The sequence below is a fragment of the Arvicola amphibius genome, chromosome 5, assembly GCF_903992535.2.
Source record: "Arvicola amphibius chromosome 5, mArvAmp1.2, whole genome shotgun sequence".
Classification (NCBI taxonomy): Eukaryota; Metazoa; Chordata; class Mammalia; order Rodentia; family Cricetidae; genus Arvicola; species Arvicola amphibius.
Genome location: NC_052051.1, coordinates 12,776,186 through 12,799,697, shown reverse-complemented (window position 1 = coordinate 12,799,697; position 23,512 = coordinate 12,776,186). Strand labels below are relative to the sequence as shown.

The window sequence follows — 23,512 nt, the reverse complement described above, 5'->3', positions numbered from 1 at the left end:
CTCGAATGTCACCTCCAAGGGCGTTCCCTGACACCCCAGCCTGCTGGCTCCTCATCACATTCCCCGTGTTGTGGGGGTGTTTATGCTCCATGACAGTCATTCCTGGGACTCGTCAGGCACTAACCCATCTGTCTCACGAGCTCAGTCTCGGTGTGGCTGCCCTGCACGCCAGGCCCAGTGTGGGGCACATAGCCTGATTGATGGGTGCCCCCAAGATGTATGTCTGACCAGAAGCAATCACAAGACAGGGTTAAGAAACTCTGAGATAAAGGGCTGAAGAGATAGGTTAGTGGATAGACGCTGACTGCTCTTTCAGAGGCCTTGGGTTCGATTCCCAGCACTCACACAGCAACTCATAACCATTTGTATCTCCAGCTCCTCTGACTTCCACGGGTACCTGCATTCATTTGTACATACCCACAGGCAGACACATGCACCCCACACGTAATTTTAAAGTGTAAATTTCAATCTTGAAAAAAAAATGTTTTGTTTATTTTTGAGACAGAGTCTCATGGCATAGTTCTGGCTGGCCTGGCGCTTACTATATGTATAGGTCAGGATTGCCTCAAACTCATAAAAATCTACCTGCCTCTGCCTCCCAATAAAAGGCCTGGCTTTTGAAAAAGAATTGTTTTTAAATAAAGGCAGGTGTTCCATCATAACCCCCCAACCCACCCCTTTTTTGGTTTTTCTGGTTTTTCGAGACAGGGTTTCCCAGTGGCTATGGAGTCTGTCCTGGAACTCACTCTGTAGATCAGGCTGGCCTTGAACTCACAGAGATCCGCCTGCCTCTGCTTCCCAAGTGCTGGAATTATAGGTGTGTGCCACACCACTGAGCAGCCCAGCCTTGTTTTGAACTCATGATCCTGCTGCCTTGGCCTTCATAATGATAAGGTTAGTCCTATGCCATTCTGGCTGACAATCCCCAAACTGCAGCAAGGATTAAGGATCTGTGGGTGGGTAACTAGCAGGCAGGGTCATATGAAGCCCAGAGGACTGAGAGCTGCTGAGAGGGACCCAAGGTCCAGAAGGGAAAGGCCAGGCCATAGGAGGGGAGGCCCCTGTTACTGAGCCAGAAATAGTCTACTCAATCCAGGCCACCCACGGTTGGGAACTATGTTTAAGATCTCAGTAAACCAAGCCCTGCCAACTTGGAAAGTCAAGAGGAAAGGACACTCCAAATAAGCACAAGAGAAACTGACCGGAAGCTTCCTCCATTCCCTGCCATCCCTGACCAGGTCTCCACCTGTACACCCAGCACAGAGCTCACAAGTCTGTTAATCCCTGGAGGCCACAGCACGGTAATGTAGCCTTCCACAGTGACAGTGGATGCCCGCCTCCTGTCTGCACCTTGCTGTCCATCACTAAAGTCCGTATTTAGCCCGTGAGCACAAGGCATGGGGCTTGAGCTGCAGCTTGAGCTACTGAGAAAAGAAAAATGATTCTCCTCAAGCAAATCCCAACAGTCACACGTAATCAGTAGCTGCCACAGGCAGACAGGACACTTGAGAAAGTACCCATTCCTCCCATGTGCCTGAGGGACTCCATGGCACAGTGAGCGCTGAGGCCGGGGAATGTGGATTTGGACTGCCTTTTCTCATTCCATTCATCTGGCTTGGATAACATCAGTTCTCTAAAACACATAAATTCTGATCAAAGCTGATTTCTTTGGTAGGTAATTTAGGGATCATTCAAGGGCAGTTTTGACTTTGGAGCCTATAGGAGCCTGCTAGCTCATTTGGATTTTGTTTATGTTTGGGGGAGGGGGTTATAGGGAAGTTAAGTTTTACAGTGCTGGGAACTGAACCTAGGACACAGAGTTTAACATCTGTTCAGTCATTAAAGCTACGTCTCTTGCAAACCAAAAGACAGGTATAGGTGTAAACAAAAGGCTGGGGAACTGGCGGGGGGGGGGGGGGGGGGGGGGGGGGGGGGGGGGGGGGGGGGGGGGGGGGGGGGGGGGGGGGGGCGCATGACCCACACACGACACAACACACAACCTGGTATCTGGAGACACAAGTGAGGGAAGGGGAAGGCAGTCCTCAGAGAGCAACATGGAAGAGTTACAAGGAGGAGCAGGAGAGGTCCCTGCTGGTAAGGGGTCCTCGTAGCAGTCAGGGAGGACACAGGAGGGACGAGTGTATTGGGCACTGCAGGCCTTAAATCCCTGCTCCAGAGCCTTGTCTTAAGGGAGAGAGAGAGACTGGATTTTGTTTTGGAGACAACACCAGTGATTTCTGGGGAGGAAAAAAAAAAAAACAAGAGAGAAGAGGCAAGCAGAGAGACCAAGTGTTTCAGGCACAGATATCCGAGCCGAGTAATTACTCGCAGGCACTAGATTTTGCTAGAAAAGAAGGCAATCTCTCCAGTAGAAAGGCTGCTTTGGCTTCATGATCTAGGGCAGACGTTCCAGCCATTAGACAAAGTCCAGTTCATTCTGCCTGCCTATTCTGTACGGATGGGGGCAGGCACAGAGGTAGACAACAAAAGGCAGGATTCAGTCTCCACTGAGCCTTAGCCTTGAGGGGGCCGGGGAGACGCTGCAGATAAAGGCACTTGCCACCAAGCCTCACCAGCCTGAGTTCAAGCCCCGTGATCCCGATGATCCATACGGTGGAAGGCGAGAACCTACTAACTTCCACAAGTCAGCTGCCTGGTGTTTCACACACAGAATAAATAAAATGTAACTTAAAAAAAAAAAAAAAGTCTGGAAAGGAAAAAGTCCGATATGTACAAAGGTCCTAGAACCAAAAATGGCTCAAGGAGATTTGAAAGGTCAACTGCTAAGGAAGCGGAGAAGGGAGAGGGAGAGCAATGACCTAGCAGGAAGGACGGGGCCAGAGTCTGCCGGTGTCAGGACTGCACAATAAAGGCAAACAGGGAGGGTGTGGCAGGGAGCACTTGTCAGTACGCACCAGGCCCTGGGTTAAACACAGTTACCAGCCAATATCCCACAACCCCACTTTCAGGTTCTGCACCCAGAAAGAAGAACACGCACACTCTCCATACAGGATGCTCAAGGCAGCATCTGAAGAAGCAGATATTACGTAATGTCCATCAACAAAGAAATTAACGAAGTAAGACAGACATTCACAGACAACAGAGGTCTGGCCGGCTGGGTTGGCCTGTATATTTCAGCCACTTGGGAGGTGGGGACAAGAAAATTACACAAGCTAGATTGGTAATGTAATAAGAGTGTTTGCCTAAGCCGGGCGGTGGTGGCGCACGCCTTTAATCCCAGCACTCGGGAGGCAGAGGCAGGCGGATCTCTGTGAGTTCGAGGCCAGCCTGGTCTACAAGAGCTAGTTCCAGGACAGGCTCTAAAAAAGCTGCAGAGAAACCCTGTCTCGAAAAAAAAAAAAAAAAAAAAAAAAAAAAAAAAAAAAAAAAGAGTGTTTGCCTAGCATGCAGAAGGGCCCAGTATCACCACTACCACCTTAACCCCCAAATACCTCATGCTCTCTTGCCCAGCCTGGTAGAACAATCCCAGGTACTCAGAGGCTTAACACAGTAGGATCCCATGTCCAGAGTTCATTCTGCATACAAAGTGCTTCCGCTATGAGTCCACAAATCTGAGACCAGCCCAGGTAGGACTCAGCCCCAAATTTCAAACACATAAAATGTAACTTAAAAAAAAAAATTAAAAACAAAATCTACTTTCTCGGAAGCCAAAGCAAGGGCAGACAAGGCTCCAAGAGCCGAATATCTCTGAGTACTGAAAATTTCACACCCATTATCATTTGCTGGCTCTCAGTCCATCGGAACAGGAGCCAACTCCCAGGGGCGGTGGCTCGCATTGGTAACCCCAGCAGCATCAAGGCAGGAGGCTGAGGTAGAGTTCTAGTTCTAGGCCAGATGGGGTTGTGTGTCAAGAGAGCCTCAAAAATAAAATAAAATAAAATAACAAAAAAAAAACTAAGAACACTGTCTGAAGACCATTGTGCTATGCCAGGGATACATGAGTGAATTTCAAATTTAGACAAGAATTTGAGAACGAGCTGGGCAGTGGTGCGCGCCTTTAATGCCAGCACTCAGGAGGCAGAGGCAGAAGGATCTCTGTGAGTTCCAGGTCAGCCTGGTCTACAGAGTTCCAGGACAGTCAGGGCTACACAGAGAAACCCTGTCTCAAGAAAACAAAAAAATAAAATGAAAAAAAAAAAAAAGAATGACTGAGATATCTAATGTTCACCTCCACACATACATACACGTGTGTACACACCCATATGACTATGTATGGGAACAGGAATATGCACATACGCACACAAGGGAAAATCCATTGGCACGCCCAGGACAGATGCGCAGCAGGTAACACCTGCCAAGAGAAGGCACGTAATTTCTAGTCTGAAAGTCGTGATCAAAAGGCTTTGGCATTCTGAGATATTTTAGACCTTATTACAGAGAGGAACAATATGAGAGTTCTCTCATTCAAGCACACTTGTCCCTACACACAGCAGGCTGGCACTTCCTGGGATCTCAGGAATGTCAGAGTCAGGACAGTTCAAACTACTAACATCTCTTGAAAGAAAACATCCGGGAGCTTCTGCAGCCATGGTTTCAAAGTATTGATGGTTCTGTTTTCTTAGAGATCTCTTGAAAAATGACAGAGGGTCCCTCACCTCACCGTGCTCACAATCAATCTCTTTGTGAAGGTCTCAATTTACATACAACAGAGAGACAGAGGATCCTGTGCTAATTAAGGTCTGGGGCTAGTTAGCAAATTGCTCTAATTGTAGATCCTCCAGCATCCTGGCTCTGTAAACACATTCAGACCAAGAAAGTCTCAGTAAGAACGACACCGTTTGGGATTTTAGTATGTTGGACTTCCGCTACATCTGTGCCTGGTTTCCGAGGGGTCCCCTCGTGCTGGTGACACAAGGCAGACACAGCACTGATGCACACCGCCATTATGCCCACAAAATGTACACGCAGCAGGATCGAGATGCAAGCGGCCTGATCGGGGAGCCTCCGTGTGGGGAAGTGAACCAGACTGCTTTTCAGACTTCCAGTCTCCGGCCTATGAGGCCGGGCCTTGTCTGACTCACACAGTTATGGCCAAACTCCTGCAAGGAAGTACACTGTGACCATTCTTGCACAGAGAATGCAAGATGACAGCCATGGACCATTTCTGTCCCCTTGATAGGAGTTTACGGGTTTATGCGACATCCTTGAGAAACTGGTCTGCAGTTGAGCTGCTGTTGCAAGAGAAGGGTGGGGCGATCCCAGCAGGCATCACAAGTGAGCCCAATTCCTGGCCCTGAGCAGTAAGTAGAACACCCCTACCCCATCCAGTAACCCCCCTCTATTTCCCTCATGATGGCAGCCACCACAGGTATATCTGCTGGCCCTGAAAGGGTTTGATTTGGGGGTTTAAAGCAAAAGACAAAACTAGGCCCCTGCGTCCTACTTGGCCACTTCATTCATCATCATGAGTCTCAGTTTCCAAGACTGTGAAATGGGAAAGCACAGATCAGAGCAGCAAGATGGAAACCCATGAGGCGCTGTGCCGATACTGTGTGTGGATACTGTGTGCAGACACGGGTAAGAACTCACGAACCCTTCACTGTGCCAAGGCTCCTGGAAGCTGGATGGTGCTTGTGATTTATGCCTGAATAGCTTTCAGCAAATTGTCACCCTCGGACACAAATGTCACCCTGACATCTTGAAAGCAGGAAGGCTTTGTCTCCTGAGAAGTGAGAGCTCTGGAAAATGCCAGGGATGATATAAAGGAAGCAATAGACTCGGGAACTAGCCTATTAATAATAAGTGATTACACGGGAAGAGCAGCTGATAGAATCCAGAGAGCCTAAAGGCCCCACGGACGGAGTATCTGAATGGAACCTGAGAAGTCTGAACTAGCTCCGGTAAGACGGCTTGGTGGGTGCCTTCACACACACACACACACACACACACACACACAGACACACACACACCACCAAACCTTCCTCAGGACCCACACAATGAATAAAGAGAAAAACCGAAAAACCAACTTCCAAAAGTTGTCCTCTGACCTACACACACGCACACAAAATGGAACATGTGTACACATTCAATAAATAAATACACACGGGGGTGGGGGCAGGTGTTTGTCTTTAATCTACGCACTCTGGAGACAGTCAGGAGGATCCCTGCCTACATCTGTAAGTTTGAGGCCACGAGGCTAGACTGGACTACAGAGCAAGTTCCAGGACAGCAAAGATTGTTACACAGAGAAACCCTGTCTCAAAAAAACAAAACAAAACAACAACAACAAGAATTCCAAGCTAAGTGGATTGACATATGGCCTGCTATCCCAGCTACTCCCTTAGGCTCACAGTTCAAGACTAGCCTAGGCAACAGAAAATCAACTCAGTTCAAAAAAAGAAACAAAACAAAACCTTAACACTTGGGAATCTGAGGCAGTAAGATTTCATCTGGTTTGAGGAAAACCTATGCTATATATTAAGTTCTTGAACTGGGGAAAATGGCTCAGAAGGTGCTGGCTGTCGAGCCTGAGGACCTGAGTTCGATCCTAGGGCCCACAAAGTTGAAGAACCAGGTCTCACATGCTGTCTTCTGGCTTCCATACATATCCTGTGGCACAAAGACACCCACACCAGAATAAATGCATCAAAACAACATTCCAACTGGGGGCTAGAGAGGCGGCTGAGGGGTAGTGCTCTAGCCCTAGCCTCTCCACCAATCACTGTCCATCTCTGAGACCCCAGAGCCAGCTGGAGTCCGCCCCCTGCCCCCACAAGAACGTCCTGAGCTTCTCCAGATGCCCCACCTCATCTCCTGAGGAATGTTCTTTTCCTTGTGGAGACAGCCAGGGTGGGTCCAAGTGTCTAGACAGCAGCCAAAGGGCAGCCACAGATACATGGCCCATATGTGCCCTACTGTTCCTGAGGTCGGTGAGGCATCCACGCCCAGTTGACAGCCTTTCCTGTCACCACCATGAGACAACTGATCCCTTTCCTGCCAGACCCTACTGCTCCTGCCCAAATGGTCCAGACAGGCTTGTACTGTTCATAACAGAAAAAGAGCAACCAGACAGGAGACACGCTCAGCGGTTGGCACACACATGCGTCTCTCTTCCTCCTCCCCCTCTCCAGGTTAATTAATTACTTCTGGTTTTTTTTTTTTTTTTTTTTTTTTTTTTTGGACAGGATTCTGTCTTTTGGGGACTGAAGCACTAAACACCGAGAACCACAAGAAAGAGGGTCTAAAGGGACAATCCGTGTTCACAGCCTGGATCACCACACTGGGAACCGTGGAGATAAATAGGGTGAAAGAGGGATAAGCCGTGTGCCAACACATCACACACGTCACATCCTGGCCGCACAGACTTCAACTCTGTGAACCTCGGTGCCCTGGGATCAAAGCTCGGGCTGTGAAATATGAACAACACTCGGGTGACTGTGTCAGAAGAGTGCCCTGGCAGGGTGCAGTCGTGCGCCCTCGTAATCCCAGCACTTGGGGACAGAAGTCAGGGACATCCAGAGTTCAAGGCCAGCCTTCGACACACAATGAATTCAAGGTCATTGTGGGTTACAGTGAAACTCTTTCTTAAAGCACACACACCTTTAATCCCAGCACTCGTCAAGTGGCTCAAGACCTGCCTGATCTGTGAAGCTTGTCTTAAAATAATAATAACAACAATCATAATAATAAGCCAGACTTAGTGGTGTATGCTTTTTATCCCAGCACTCCAGAAGCAGAGGCAAGCAGATCTGAGTTCAAGGCCATCCTGGGCTACTGAATGAAATCCTGTCTTGATTTAAAAAAAAAAAAAAAATCGTAGCAACCCAGAGCACATACCACTCTTGCAGGGAACCTGAGTTCAATTCCCAGCACCCACATCCAGCAGCTCACAACTGCTTCCAACTTCAAGAGCCAGAGATCTGGAACCCTCAGCTGGCCCCCCCAGGCATCCACATTCACTTGCACATACCAAACACGGAAATACATATAAAACTTCAAATAAATATTCTGAGAGAAAGATGTCCTAAAAACAGCAGTAGCCAGAGCAGGTTCTTCCCCACAAGGACAGCCACCAAAAGACTGAAAGTCCTTTAGAAACGAGGAGGGGTTCTCCCCTCAGATTCTCAGCAAAGCCAGGGCCTCTAATCACTTTCAACAGCACAAAGTCCAACAGGCCAGCAGGCTGAGCCACTGTGCAATGGAGGAACACACAGGTGTGCAAACTCACGCACACAGTCGTGCGTGTGCACGCACGCACACACACACACACACACACTTCCTAGTTTCCAGTAGGCCCTGTGCAGCCATACATAAAAGTTTACCAAGCTGACTGGACACCTATCTCCATCCACAGCCTCTTACGAGGGGCAAGAGCAAACACAGCCAGAAAGAACTCCCCATCTCTGCTAGTCTATCTAATCAGGGATGACACTTGGGAACACTTTCATGGTCGCACACCATTCTGAGCACTGTGTGAGCAAAGTGCATCTGAACTTTCCAGTGCCGTTTAGAGAAAACTGAGTGATAAAATCGAACTAGATTCTAGCAGGGGCAAACTGGACTCAGGGAAGCTGGCTCCCTGCGCGTGCTGGGGACACAGCTGACATCTCGAACAGTACAAGAGAGCATGGGCACAGGGGTAGGATCCTTGCAATCCTAGCACTTGGGAGGTAGAGGCAGGAAGGATCAGAAGTTCAAGGTCACCCTCACTTGCTTGACAAGTCAACCTCGGATCTGTGAGACCCCCCACCTCAAAAAAAATAAAACAAGCTCCAGGATAAAGTGCCCCCTGCAAAAGCTTAGCAACCTGGACAAAAAAAAAAAAAAAAAAAAAAAAAGCACCATGTAAAAAGCCAGAGGCAGGAGTGTGAGAGGATAAGCCCAGAGCATGGGCGAGAATGGAGACAGGCAGACACCAGGGGCCCGATGGCCAAACGGCCAGCTCCAGGTTCAGTCAGTCCGTGTCTCACATACATGAGATGGAAAGCAAGAGGGGGATAAACAAGGCTTACCTCTGGCCTCAGGAAGCCACACGCACGCGCGCACACACACCATACACAAAAACAAAAAAAAATAAAAAGCCGCACCCCCCCTTGCTCTCAGATTGGGGGTGGGTCACACTTGGAGGTCGGTGACCTAGGGAAAAGTCCTGCGCGTGCTCTTGGAGGACAGCAAGCAGACTAGCACAAGAACACAATGGGAAGAATGATGGAGAAAACTCCTAGACAGCTACAAGTGTTGTTATTTTTCTTTAAACCTACGTGTGTGTATCTGAGCGTGCGTATGCCACATGTGTGCGCCCCACCAGAAGCATGCTGGATCCCCAGCAGCTGACGTTATTGGCAGTGGTGAACAGTGGGTGCTGGGAACCAAACTCAGGTCCTCTGGAAGAAGAGCTACCACAGCCTTAACCATTGAGCCATCTCTTCGTCCCCCTTCACCTTGAGTGGATCATGGTCTACTGAGTGCACACTTAACAGCCCTCTCTAAACTGAAAATCAGGCTAAAAATACTCCAAAACAGTACACGAAAGGCAAGCAGGGGAGCCAGCTTTCTCATTGCCGGAATGGAAGAGCTATAGAAGGCCAGAGTGGTCCAGACGCTCACAGAAAGGAGCTGGGGGCTGGTGAGTTAGCTCAGTGGGTCGTCACTTGCTGTCAAAACTGGGGCTCTGAGTTTGGACCCAGAGTCCTACACAACTCCAGCAAGCTGTCTCTGCCCTACCTCCACATGTGTATAGCAGTACATGTATGTGGATGTACATATACACACAAGTATTCAAAATAAATACATGTTATTGGAGACAGACCCATGAACTTGTATCTAACCGCCATGGACACAGAAAAGCGTGGGCACAAATGCGCCAGACAGAGAGGTAGTAACGCCCATGCATCTGTTTCTCAGTTAGCTCAGAGAACCCGAGAGCACGTACCCTGGTGTGGAGGAGCATCCCAGCACAGCTAGATCCTGGTTTCTAATACTACTGACCCAGGAAGGGCCTGAAGCAGAACACAAACATAAAGTCATAAAAAGAGCCCATGATGATAGGGGCTGTCCTAAGGATCCCCACAGCCAACACAAAGCACTCCAGGCCATCCACAGAAGCAATGTGTACCAAGTAGCAGTGCATGACCCCAAGAGTACAAAACTGATCACTGGGTCCATGATAATATCAAGGAACAAAGAAACACATAGGAGAGACACAGCTCAGAAGTTAAGAGCATTGGTTCTTCCAGAGGCCCTGGGTTTAATTCCTAGCACCCACATGGCTCACAACCACCTATATATATAACTCCAGTTCCAGGGGATCCAATTCCCTCTTCTGGCCCCTGCAGGTACCAGGGATGCACAAGGTACACAGGCATACATGCACGCAAACACCAATGCACATAATTTTTTTAAAAAAATAAATCTTCTTTTAAAAAGAGATCAGTGACATAGGGGAACAGTATCTCTGTTGTACAGAGCTTTAATATAGTCACTGTGCTCATGGAGATGGACGAGGGACATAATCTCCTGCTCCTGGGATGTAGCTCAGTAATTTCCTTCCAAAGACTGCAGTGTGGGGACCAAGGGTGTGGCTCAGCATTAGCAAGTCCCAGGCTCCACTCCCAACACTACATAAACCTCACATGGTGGCACACGCCTGTAACCCCTGCACTTATCACCCTGGACTGCACAGCAAGTTTAAGGCCAGTGTGAGCTACATGAGTCTCTGTCCAAAAAAAAAAAAAAAAAAAAAAAAAATATTCTTTTAGGAGTACAATTTGGAAAATGTCAAGGTCATCAAAAATAAAGGTCTGAGAAACGGTTACTAAGGAGACGATACCATGTAGTGGCACAGTCGCATTCTGGAATAGAAACGGGGCTTTCCCAGGACAGCTGAGGAACTCTGAACGCAGTGTGGGCTTTAGAGGATGAATTCAGAATATCTAGATATGGGGAAGACGGGTAAAGTCGGGTGGGAGCTGTGCTACCTCCATGAGTTTTCTTTTGAAAAATCTTAAAATGTACTTATTTTAAAAACAGAACTCAAAATGGTAGTTGACTTCTTCAGAACCAGCAGCCACCAAAAGCTTTCTGGCAAACATCTGAGAAGAATCTGTGTGATAAGAAGCAGGCTACCAGGACCCAGGGCAACATGTTCCAGACAGACAGAGACACAAACTCCCAGGACAAACAGAAAGACACAGGGAGCGAAGTCGGGAAAGTTGGGAACGGGTGCTGCAGGAGCAAAGGAGGCAAAAGGGGCGGGTCACGGTGACTTCAGACAGTAAGGGTGTTAGGAGGTCGGTGGAGGGATCACAAGCTCTGGGAAGATAAGCACGAATGAGGGCGTGTGCCTGTGCACACGTGTGCGCAGGCATGGAGGTCAGAGGTCAACTTCAGGTGTTACTCCTCAGGAGAGGGTCTCACATTGAGACAGGATTTTTACATGAGTGCTAGAGATTGACTCAGACCTTCAGCGAGCACTTTACCAGCTGAGCCATCTTCTCAGCCCTTTAGGTGCTTTTTAGGAATGGTCCTCACTGCCCTGGGAAAAGCATTTAGTTATGAACTAGGGACCTCTTATTGTATAATGACAGAAAATGTCTCCACAGTGGGCACGGCAGGCCCCTGGTGGACTCTGCCAAGTTGGGGGGCCACGACTGTGGACCTTCTTCTAGAGGAGGTTTTACTCTGCCTACCAAGGAGTCCATGAAAGAGACAGCCTCAACACAGCCCACACTACCGACTTACCACCCATTAGAGACTCAATCTCATAACCCGCAGGGTTACACCTCCCGCCTCAGAAGGGGACTGGACAGGCTCGGCACAAGAAGGTCCATAATGTCCCACAAGCTCCAAACACACCAGTGTCATAGACAGCCCTAGGCAGGAGAAGCGTGAGATGTAAAGTAGCTCCATACCTGGGCTTACAGATAATAAAAGGAGCCAGGCATGAGTGACAGTGCACACCTTTAACCCCAGCACCCAGAAGGCAGAGGCAGGTGGATTTCTGTGAGTTCAGAGCCAACAGGGTCGACAGAGCACATTCTAGGCCAGTCAGGGCTTACATAGTGAGACCCTGACTCTAAAAAGAAAAGGGAGGGACACAAGACAAAGATGAAACCCAACACCACCTGGCCCCTCTCTAGATGGCTCCTCATCCTCTCTACTCTGTCACCTGCCTCATCGGCCAATCCCCAACAGCGGGGCTCCAAGGAACGGGCTTCCTCAGTCATGGTCAACTGCATCCAAAGGCTCTGGTAGAAGGACCCCCTGCTCCAGCTCTCTGGGCTCCTTGCCACCAGGAGTAATGAAATTCAGATGTCCTGCACATTCTGGGACAATGGAGGCAAGGGACAGGGCAGTGAGCCTGCCTCCTTCTCCCTGATCCCCAGGCAGCTCTTGGTTACCACCTGACCCTTAGCTCGACCCAAATAATAAGGCTGTCTGGTTTTTTTTTTTTTTTGGTGGGGGGGTTGGCAGCCCTGAAATGTTCTTTTTTTCCAGGTGCCTTTAGGAAGTCACGTTTTATGACATCCTGGCCAGATGAGAGTCTCCTCCTGGAAGGATCTGCACCAACCCTTCCTGCCAACCCGCCCTGCAGCCCCTCCCACCTCCCAGAGAGAGCAGTGAGCTGCAGCACAGAGGAACAAAACAATGCAGTGGTTGGGCTATTCCAACAAACAGTACTCCAGTGAGCACCCAGAGCGCAAACAAATGCTCCCTTTAGGGTGCCCCACAAACTCTCCCACTGAGCAGCAAGGCAGACCCTGTCCACCGCAGGCTCCCAGCAAACAGAGTAAACAGCAGAGCAGACACCACAGTTTGCTCTGAGTGCAGGCCCTGGCGTCCTCACTCCCTTGCTACGGCTAACCAAGACCACCATTTTCCAATGAAGCCGGCCAGCGCCATCCCACTCCGGAGATTGCCCAGAGAGAGGCCTGCTGTTAAAATCACGAAGTCTGCCACAGCTGCAGACCCCAGTGGCTTCTGCAGGCAACATACCATTTAGACTCTTGATGCCTGTTAGAATCGCTCTAGGGAGAGGCACGCAGGCACCCTGGCCCAGACACACACCCCAAATTTACCACAGGGCAACTCCAAACAAGCCAGTGCACCTACACAGGAACAGCAGGGAGGAAAGACTGAACGATGTCTCCAGAAATTAGGTTCATCCATCAAAGGACCCTACAGCGCGACGGGTGTCACGCCCAGCAGCTCGGAGAACCACATTTCACCCCTCCACAACAACAAAAGAAATCCTCGAGAACTGAGCAGATAATCTGAGATTTTCACTCACCTTTGGAGCGAGTGGAAATGTCCATTCCCTCTTCCACCTCCTGTTCAGTTTTTATTTCCTCCTCAGCCAAGCTGAAATAGAACAAATTAGGTCTGTTTAGGGAGGCTGCTGACGGCCCCTGTGGGGGCAGCTGCTGGGGAGCCAGAGAGCAAACCCGCTTTCCCTCCAGTCCCTCGTTGTGTGGTGGGGGGAGCACACCTGATTTCAACCAAGTGTGAAGATGATGAACGGACTTCTTTAGAACACTAGAATGCTAAAAATACTTTTTGAAAAAGCCAAATTAATATTTCAATTGTCATGCCATTCATTAGAAGATGAGAGGGGGCACACGGTTTTTAGTTTATGAACTCCAATACAACCTACCCACTTCTAGCCTAAAGAACCCGGCCTTCAAATTAGCAAGTCTCTCATTGCTGACACCAGGGTGCCACGCAGGCAGGTTAGAGCCTGGGTACCCAGAATCCCTAACTCATGGCCTCCCCATCCTGAACCTAATAGCTCTCCGATGAGGCAGGGACATGAAAACAGACATACTGGTTAAATTACAAGGTAGAAAAACATGGCCAAACTCAACCAGCCTTTATCCCAGGAATCAGGACCCCGGGGTCTCCAGGCAGCCTGAACCCCAGCAGGCATGGCTTCCTTCTGAACTGTGGCTAATTACACTCCAGCACAGACAGAGGAATGAGGAAGGATTATTTAAAAGACACAGGCTGAGTGGAGAGCTGGGATAAGAAAGGAAGGAGGCAGCCCCCTTAGCTAGGAGGGTCTGTCATCCAGAACCCTCTCTTCTCTGCTGGAACACAGGTTAGACAAGAGCAGGTCCCGTCATCTCTAACCTCTCCCCCCTCCAAGCCCCTAATACTTCAAAAGCCAAACTGAAGGAAATGCAGATCTGCTCTTATAGGTGTGCTAGAACGTTCCAGGCATTTCCGGATGCCACTTCTATGAGAAACTATGCAATCATGGCTCAGTAAGAAGAAACGGATGCATCACCAACTGATGTGGCTGGAATTTTCCATTGGGAAGACTGGAAGGCAAGACAGGAAGAGAGCAGAGAAGACCGTCCTATCTGTGTCCTGTGCTCTGTGAGTGACAAGGCAAAGGACGGCTCCAAAAGGCGGCCTCAGGCCTGGAAGCTCACGGTAACATGGAGTCGTGTTTGGGAGAGCTCCAGGTGTGTTGGGAGGGCAGAATTCAAGACAGGAACTAGGCAGAAAGAGAAAAGATGGCTCGTGACAAGAGCTGAGAGTCCTCGACTTTAGTCCCAGGAGAGAAAAGAGAGGGAGATAGTTTAGGTTTGAACTTAAATATTAACACAACACGCTTAGCACTGTGATATGGATCTTGGTAACAATGACATTTAGTCGGCATCTGTAGAGACAAAACCAAAGACAAAACCACCAAAGAAATACTGACACGTTGTCACAGGTGATCCTCCGCCAAAGAAACCAGACCTGAGCACGTCACCAAGGCGAAACAATACAGGGGACAGTGGAAGTTTCTACTCCAGCTTCCAGGGAAAAAAGCAAACCCAACTCAGAAACCCTGCCTGGAATGCTAATTATCTGCCCCAGGTGCGGCTGGAGGGGTGATTCCTGCAGCCAGCAGAGATGGGGTAGATGGTTAACTTCAAAAGGACAACCTTAAACCTTGGTCTTTCAAAGCAACTAGAATTCTGCTCCCCTCTCCAGCATGAAGCATTTAAAACAGATTCCACCCATATTTTGAGGGGTGGGAATAGTGCTAGTCTGTGCTCCAACTAAAATGTACCAGGGGGGAAAGAAATAATTACGACTCACAGAGAGCCCCCACCCCACCCCACAACAAAACCCACTTGAAGGGTTTCTATCATGATGGGAACATTGAAAGGTGTATTGATCAAGGCGGGAGGCCTGCACTGGAGAAAACAATTATGTGGCTTGTAAGAGCCCAGAAGGGCTGAATACTTCAGGCGGGAGTGCGGCTGAGAAGCTAAGAAAATGCAAAGTAGTTTCTCGGAGTGGCTGTTTGCTGCTGAGTTTAGGATAATCAATTCTGAAACAGAAGTGGGGGGTAAGCTGGCTTATCTTCCCCAGCATTACAAGTGATCGCCATAGTCACCTGACATTAGCTACAGCATCACCGGTTTTGAGCCTAGGATTTCCAGCACAACTGAAGAAAACCATCCTTTTCACAAAACACCAAGCCTTCCCTTCAGAGGCAACCCCCATCTGTGCAAGAACATGCGTGCACGTGCACACACACATGCACACTTGCACAAGTGCACAACTTGTATTTGATTAAATTGACATGGCAGTGCCTGTGAATTTAAAAGGAAAAACAAAAACACTCCATTTACAAAAGCATAGACCAAAATACAAAATTAGTCATTTCGAATAAAATACAAAATTAGTCATTTAGAATAGCCACATGCAAGGGACTTCCTTTCACCTACAATCTTCGGTTTCTTATCTTTCCTTTTTTTTTTTTTTTTTTTTTTTTTTTTGTTCAATGTTAAGCACTAAGGGGATCACATCACAAGAGCTAATGAAAAAAGAAGATTGATACCTTTCTAAATGCCCCCACAGATCCTGGGCAATTTAGTTTAAGAGCTGTTTGGAGATTGTGGGGTGGAAGTGGGGGACGGGTACCCAAATAACAATCTTTAGAGAGAAAACTGCAACGGGAGAAAATACTTTGAACTTTTGCCATTAACACGTTAAAAGTCCTAGCATGCACAGCCCCCCTCTTCCTCGGCTGCTAGAACCCAACAACCCTGCTGATCATTTCAATCAACAAAGGAACAAGTCCTGCTTAGAAATTGACAATTCTATTTTTGCAAAGGTCTGATGGGGTGAATGGATACATAAAGAACAGGGTTACAATAAGCAAACAGAGAAAAAAAATGTATCAACTAGTTGCATACACTGTATACAGGCGACCATCAGCACTTAGGTTCATATTTACCCAAGTCACTCACTGGTGGATCCACAAACTGCTACCGAAAGAAGATACAGCACCTGCAGACACAATCAACTCCATCTCCTTTTCCCTTTCCAAAAAAAAATAAGGCTCCCCCATACTCATTATCTGAGCAAGAAATCCGGTCTTCCTTCTAAACCTACATGCACCAGGAGGAAAGGAGCAATTAAAAGTTGCATCCGCGACTCCTGTCCATCCAGGAAGCCTTAAACCTTCTGATTATTAATTCTGAGGTCTCAGGGCTGATCCGTAATTCCCAAGCATCTCACCCCTTCAACACTTCCCAAGGAGAGAGAGAGAAGAAAAAGCCTATCTATTTGACAGGGGGTGGGGGGGGAGCCTGGATGGATATACAATAGGCAGATCCTCCTTCTCCCAAGTGCCCTTAATACTTTGACTTTTACAACAATCTGTAACCCAGCTAGAACACATAACCAGCATGCACAAGAAGACCTTGCTGCCCCAGTCAGAAGATCACAGAGCAATTCAGGAATCATGCATCATTCCCAAGCGCTTCTCCCAGGTTTTACTTTCATTAAAAAATACCAAAAGGGTCGAGGCTGTAAGAAATACTTAATACCCAAGGCACAGCATCCTCCTCCTCCATGACACAACAGTCAGCATCAAAATGTAAAGAGGGGGGGGAACAAAAGCAAAACAAAACCAGGCATGCCCCTCTGAATCTGCAAATAATTTTCTTTAATTGGGGGAGGGGGGGACGGTTAGCAAAGCGCTTTCTATAATCACTCACCTAAAACGGGCAGTCATCGGAGCTAAGCTATTTATGCAGGATTCTTAAAATGGCGGCTGGCAACAGTGCCTCATTCCTGTATTGGAGCTAAAATGGTAGCAGTTTGTTCAATAGCTGAGCTCATGTTTTAAGGAGCCCTGCTAGTTAGTTCCAAAGCTGCCTTCATAAACACCAGAACTAGAAAACGCTCCACCAAAGGACACCAACAATCCAACGTTTGAAGAATTAAAAAAAAAAAAAAAAGAAAAAAAGGAAAAAAAAAAAACAACAACAAACTGCAGTCAGTGGCAGGAGTTAGTGAAGTCACAGGTTCCTGAGGAAAAGCCAGCCTTCCCTTTCAGGCGCTCAGCCTTCCTCGGGAGACTGTGCTGGGGCCCCCTTGCCCTGCACTGAGGTGGGTGGAAGGTTAGGAATTACGCAGCCCCCTGGCATAATGTGGAGACAGACAGGTGTCTCCACACGCAGATCTGTCCTAGAGAGCAGGCTGCAGGGGAGGAAGCTCGTGCCCTTCTGAGTCCAGAGCAGCACAGCTCGACATCCCTTCTCTCCAGGTAAAACAGCAGGCATAGGAGGCGCAGAGCGACAGAGCTGTACCTCTGTCCGAGGCCAAGCTGAAAATTCTGAACGATGGTGAGCCTAAAAATTGCCACCAAATACAGCAGCCACCCCTGCTAACAGGGATCACCAATGACAGACCCCTCGGGTCTACAAAGGAGGAACCTTAGTCCACAGAAGACGACTCTCACAAATTGAGGCTTCCGTCCACCTCCCCCCACGGGGCCTGGGAGGTAGCAATGCATTGCAAAGGCCCCTTCACAGGCCGAACTATTAATAATAGCGTCATGGTGGCCAATGTCATTGACTGCTAAGGTCTAAGAGCTACAGGATTCCTCCAACGCTGGGAGCAGGGAGTTTCAAGGTGACAGTTTTTCAGCTCCTAGGGAGAAAAGAGGGCACCATGCCCGTGGCTGAGCCGGGCGAGGCCGGGACGCTGGCTGGGAGCCGGTCTGCAGGTAGGAGATCCGGGTAGGAAGGGCCGGCCTGGCAGCATGCAGGCTGCAGAGCTGGCAGGGCCTCCCTGTTTGTCTGTAAGGAAAACAGAACCGAGGGGGGGGGATGGGCAACCAGAGCCCAGCAACCTGAAGCCAAGGGTGACTCCTGACTTGCTTTTTGCATTTGAAGAAAAACCGTGAAGGCTTCTAAACCCCACTACTGCCTTTTACATCTCAGCCCTGGGGCCGGGCCCAAGGAATGTGTCTTCTCAGGGTCAACCAAAGGCAAAGAGATCCAGGAGCTAGCGAACGTGTGCTCGGCCAGAGGAGCCAGGAGGAGAAAGAAAGCAAACAGAAACAAAAGAGATCACACATTTGACTAGATTGGACTTCCCAAACATACCTTGCCTGTGGGGACCAGCACCCAGTCTTCTATGACACCCCCCCACATACAACCTTTTCTGATGCACTGGCTCTCTGAAAGGGGGGGAGAGCTATTGTTTTCACCCCTAATTTATAATCCAAGGGGACCTCTTGCTTTCTTTCGAACTCAAATCATTTTGAGCGTTGATTATAAAAGTCACTAGACTTCTGCAATGTTCTTGGCTCTACAATTAGAAGAAACCCTGAAGAAAGTTTACTGAGTGATTATATGTAATTAATTCCTAGTTAAGACTCAGCACTGGCCATTTTCTGGAGCTAATAAAAGCAGTTACTCCCCTCCCCCACGTGAATGCCACTTCATCTCCCGAAGCAGAATGGTGTACCCATCCTGGAAGGTCTTAAAGGGGCGAAGGGAGGGGAGAGAGAGGGGAGGAAGGGAGGGAGGGAGGGAGGCAGAGGAAGAGAGAGAGCAAGAGAGAAGGAGGGGCAGAGAAGGAAAGATGGGGAGGAGGGGGGAAGAGAAAGAGAGAGATCAAAAGCTCCAGTGTCTGTATTTGCTCCCTGCAGCTGTAAATCCTCTTTGGGGACCAAGGAGGCAGAAGGGAAGGGAAAGCAGCCCCTCAGTCTGTTTTCCCTCTGCAATTTGCACAAGTGTTGAACCTTCCACCTTGATGAGGAGAAGCAAGGTGGGGGATGGGGAATCCTAGGGATGGAATGGAGGATCTCTTCAGCTTGGCCACCTGCTTTTTCTAAAAGGAACAACAAAAAAAAAAAAAATAGAAATTTCGAGAAGTCCTATACTCAGGCCACTGCAATTGTCAATCTTTAACCTTTTCCGAAAATCTATTGGTTTAAGAGTGCAGAGGAACCCCATTGGGCTAGTCTGTGAGCCAGCACTGAGGTCCCACAGAGTCCAACTGCAATGCAGTAATTTTTTTTTTTATTCTCCCTTTAGTAACTGGAAAAGAATGCTGCTTCGAAAGCAATTAACTTTTTACCAACCCAGGCATGGTGGTGGCCATGAGGAAAATTGGGCAGCTTGAGCCAGGGTTAGGAAATTGGCTGGGGTTCACATTCACAAACAGACCCTGGCTTTCCAAACCTGTGGGAGCCATTTTAATGCAAGCTTTCAGAGGACAATTGCTTTGCCCTCAAGTTTCCTTCCAGCCTGACAAGTTATGCAAATAGTGAAAGAGGCAAACCAGGAGGCTTCTGATTAGCCACTGGTTCTGGGGGAAGACCACAAGAACCTCAGGTTATAATTTCCATTTACAGCAACGAGATAAGAAGAGAGTAGCCCAACTTGTGTGCGCCAGTGGCACCGGTTAGAGAACATTACACCCCATCTATCTTTTTGCTTCAGAGACGCTGGCCTGCCTCACACAGACTGCCCAGTTCATAATTTCGTACGGATCTCTTTACTAAATGAACCTTTTCCAACTGATGTCAAAGGGTGAGTTGCTTGAACACTGAAAGGGAAAGATTAGTGAGCCTGTGAAGTTGCTCTGAGACCACCACTGCACACTGGGGCCGCACTTCTGTGCAGGCTGGAGGGATCTCAAAGCTGGAATAAACGTTGTGAGCTTCCAGGCAGACCCTGGAGATACATGCTAAGAGAAAAGGCGACTTTTGTCACTTTAAGATTCTAACTGCACCCTTAGAATTAGGGCGAATGAAAAGCCAGCATGCACAGAGAAGTGGGGAGCAGGCTTAGGCCGGGGGTAGGGGGGAAGGTGGTCGGTGAGTCCCAAGCCAAACCTAGTTTGGGAGTGGAGAGGATTCTGTACTAGATGTAAACACCGTAAATTACATATGGCAACACAAGGCACACACAGGCACGTTACCCCCATGTGGGGGGCTCTGGAACCCCTAAGAACAAACAGTTTTGTCCACACCTCACAAGCAGGCCACCTACCCAGAGTTCAGGAGAGCCAGACTCAATTCCAGGTCTAGCTGCAAGTCACAAGGAACCCAGCAATTCCTCCCCAGCTGAGGGTAAACAGGAAGTGAGACCTGCAGTCCTAACTGCAGATTAGCAGGAACAACAGTGGACTTAAGCCATCACCTAAACTCAAGACACTCTTCAGAAGCCTCCTCCCCCACATTACAACAGACCCCAAATGTTCACCAAACTCTTACTACACGGCCAGAGGAGATGGATTGCTTTACTTACCCAACATACGTTCAAGCAACCGTCCCACTTTTCCAGTTAGGAAGAGAGAACGAGCTGGCAGATTTGGGACTTGACCAAAAAGGAAAATTTTTTGTAAACAGTTACATGGTATTATTAAAAACGCGCACCACCACCACCACCACCACCACCAACACAACCCAGTAACTGGGTTAGAGATGCTGTCATGAGTCTCAGGTATGTCCTTCTACACTGTATAACAGAGACCAGAAGATGATATAATGGTTTAAAAAAAAAAGAGGGGCAAGAAAACAAGGATAAAAGAAACATTAGCCCATGAAAAATCATGCAAGAGTAAAAGCTAAAGGAGTCAGAGTCCTCCCAGGTTTTTTTTTTCCCTGCAGGATGTTATTCAAAATCTCTCCTCATCCCCACTCCCACCCCACCCCCCAGGCACCAACCCTACTCCCAAAACTCCCTCAGAGGCTAGAAAACACTTTGAGAACCATTTGCTGGCTGTAGGCTGACTTGAAGAACACTCTGTACCAAAGCTAAGTCAGGAAAAAAAAAGGCTGAACAATGTCGTTGTTAAGTGTGAGACACAGTGGAGGAAGAGGAGAGTCCACACGCCACCACCCACCTAGGCCCAGGAGCCAGCCTGGCTCTCTGAGCACAGCTCTTGCTCAGGCCTGGGTTCTGTTGCAAACAAACACACATCCTCTCTTGCCAGAACTTAGCCCAGCCTTTCCCAGAACCTCTCTGGAGAAGCAGGCTTGCTTGTTCTGCTAATCTGCCACACGCAGTCCTGAGCAGTGCTGGGAGAGGACCTTCTGGCTTACCTTCCATTTTCTTCCCCCAGCAGGCATGTGACAGAGCAGACAATAGTGCAGGGGTGGGGGGGGGGGGACTGTTCAGAGAGGGAGAGAGGGAGAGGAAGGGAGAGGGGGGAAAAAAAAGAAGGGGAAATAAAATAATAGCTACTCTTTTGGCACACCAGGATCTAGCTTCAAAGTATTCCAGAAATTCTATGTCCTGGATAGAGTAAAGTGTCCCAGGCCCTCACCAGCCTGTAAAATCAAGCTGTGGCTAATGGCTACTTAGCCATGTGACCCAAGAAAGGGAAAAAAAAATCTCTCTAAACAGTCCCAAGTTAGCCTAAGTGCTCTGGGGGGGTGAGTGTGGCCCAGCCAGCCTACAGAGAAATCACACTGCTAGTCCACAAGTCGCATGGCTCAGAGGGAGGGGGGAAAAGATGGTTAAAAAGGCGAGCTTACCTCTGTGGATGCATTGTTAACTGTGTAATGTCAATACTTATAAAACATGGAGGACAGGCTCCTAGTTCTCACAGAAAAAGGGTTTGGCACTTCGGCTGATGATCTGGCCGCCTAATAAAAGCTCATCCCCGATTGGCTGCTCCGGCAAATCGGAGTGTAAAGCCGCCGCGGATTGGCTGAAACACTTCCTGAGCGATTATCTTTGTGAGGCTCGGGTGAGCAAGAGCCATCCTGTGCATAGAAAAAGACAGGCCAAGCTAGGCCTTTTGCAGGAAGAAAAACTTGGGAAAGGGGCCCCCGCACGCACTTCTCCCACACCCTGGCGAGATTCCCCGGTCCTGGCAAACCTGTGCAGCCAGCCTGACCTGCTCCAGCGAAGCCTGAGGCCAGGATGCCACTGGGAAGAGCCCTTTTGGGGTGGGCTGGAGGACTCAGCCACACCTGCCCCCACACAGAAGTCCTTTTCTAAGGAGGCAAGCAGGCCGTTTTCTAGAGCAAGCCAGCTTGAGAGGGTCTCAAAGGAGAAAGTCGAGCTGAGGGCTGGAAAGCCCCAGGGAGACAGGAGCAAGAGGGGCAAGGCTAGATGCAGGCCTCTGAGGGGCTGGGGAGGGGAAACAGGCGCCCAAGGGAGGCCTCCAACAAATCAGCAAGGGGCAGCCAAGTTCCTGAAAGCTGAGGAGCCGCTGCTGTGGGGAGGAGTGGTCAAGTTTGCCTAGTCATGGTCAAAGTGCCTGTTGGAGAAAGCAGGCCCACAGAGCCATTTGCAAGGCTGGGAGTCTATAACCTCTCACCACCTCCTGGCGGTCCTCAAAGAAAAAAAAAGGGTCTCTCTGTCAAGATGGCAAGTGGGGGAACCCTCCCCAAGCTTACCCTAAGAAAAGCCAAATGCGTTGCTAGCAGGCCACATGCCTCCAACTACAGACCTCCCTTCCCAGCTCCCTCCCCCACCGATGAGGCCTGCTAAACCTGTCAGTTAAACAAAAATCTGACTTCCGTATTAGTCTGTGATGCCTTCAGCTTCCTGCCTGTTAACCCTCTCTCGGACTCTGGGCCTCACTGGGAAAAACTAGGCCCTGAGATTGCAGAAAAGGCCTGTGGAAAAATACCAGCTGCAGCTCTCCGGGCAGATGCAGAGAGAGAGAGAGAGAGAGAGGGAGAGAGAGAGAGAGAGAGGGAGAGAGAGAGAGAGAGAGAGAGAGAGAGAGAGAGAGAGAGAGAGAGAGAGAGAGAGAGCGCTAACTGCTGTCTCGCCTCTGCTTCCCAAGGAGGCGTGGACCTTCTGAATCCAGGGCATACAGGCAGTGTCTGAGAAGCCATTTAAATCCAGAGGGACAGAGAAAGATGTCAAACCCGGCCAGGAAACAAGAACGTCCATTATAGTGAGGCCTGCACACCCACAGGTTAGCCCTTTCTGCCACAATCGCCCCTGTATGTGTGTTTTGGGGGGGGAACTGGGCCCTGTTTGGTGGGCAGACAAATCCCCTGGGCTTCATAAGGGTTCTTGCTTCAATTTATTTCCACAGAGAACTGCTTCTTCTCGTCCCCTAAGGCAGATGGAAAGGCGATTTCACACACAGCCTCACACTTGGCAATTCCCCCCACCCCCCGAATCCCTGGCTCTACTCCCCAGTAAAATATTAACTAGTTTCTCAGACCTGCTTATAATTCTGCTCGTTTCAGTAGTGCCGGGTGGGAGGCCAACGCCTGTTTCTTCCTAAAAGGTGCGTTTGTAGAAAAGGCAAAAAGAAGACTCTTGAACTGACCAAG

General features: G+C 49.0%; 1 protein-coding gene across 19 annotated transcripts in view; it reads right to left on the bottom strand.

Moving 5' to 3' along the window:
- Positions 1-22,427, bottom strand: part of Zmynd8 (zinc finger MYND-type containing 8) — a 97,143-nt gene extending 74,716 nt beyond the window's left edge. Inside the window, exons 1-4 of one of the 19 annotated variants that reach the window (XM_038329428.1) lie at positions 22,093-22,422; positions 21,746-21,976; positions 20,514-20,582; positions 13,250-13,320 (exon numbers count right to left, since the gene is read on the bottom strand). In XM_038329428.1, coding sequence (XP_038185356.1) covers positions 13,250-13,274 — 25 coding nt within the window. In that variant the 5' untranslated portion in view covers positions 13,275-13,320; positions 20,514-20,582; positions 21,746-21,976; positions 22,093-22,422. Of the gene's footprint in view, positions 1-6,766; positions 6,999-13,249; positions 13,321-13,447; positions 13,468-15,352; positions 15,624-16,964; positions 17,155-20,513; positions 20,583-21,111; positions 21,155-21,310; positions 21,362-21,745; positions 21,977-22,092 lie in introns of those variants that run through there. The other 18 variants (XM_038329440.1, XM_038329443.1, XM_038329425.1 and 15 more) reach the window with 18 other exon arrangements.
- Positions 22,428-23,512: the final 1,085 nt, after the last annotated feature.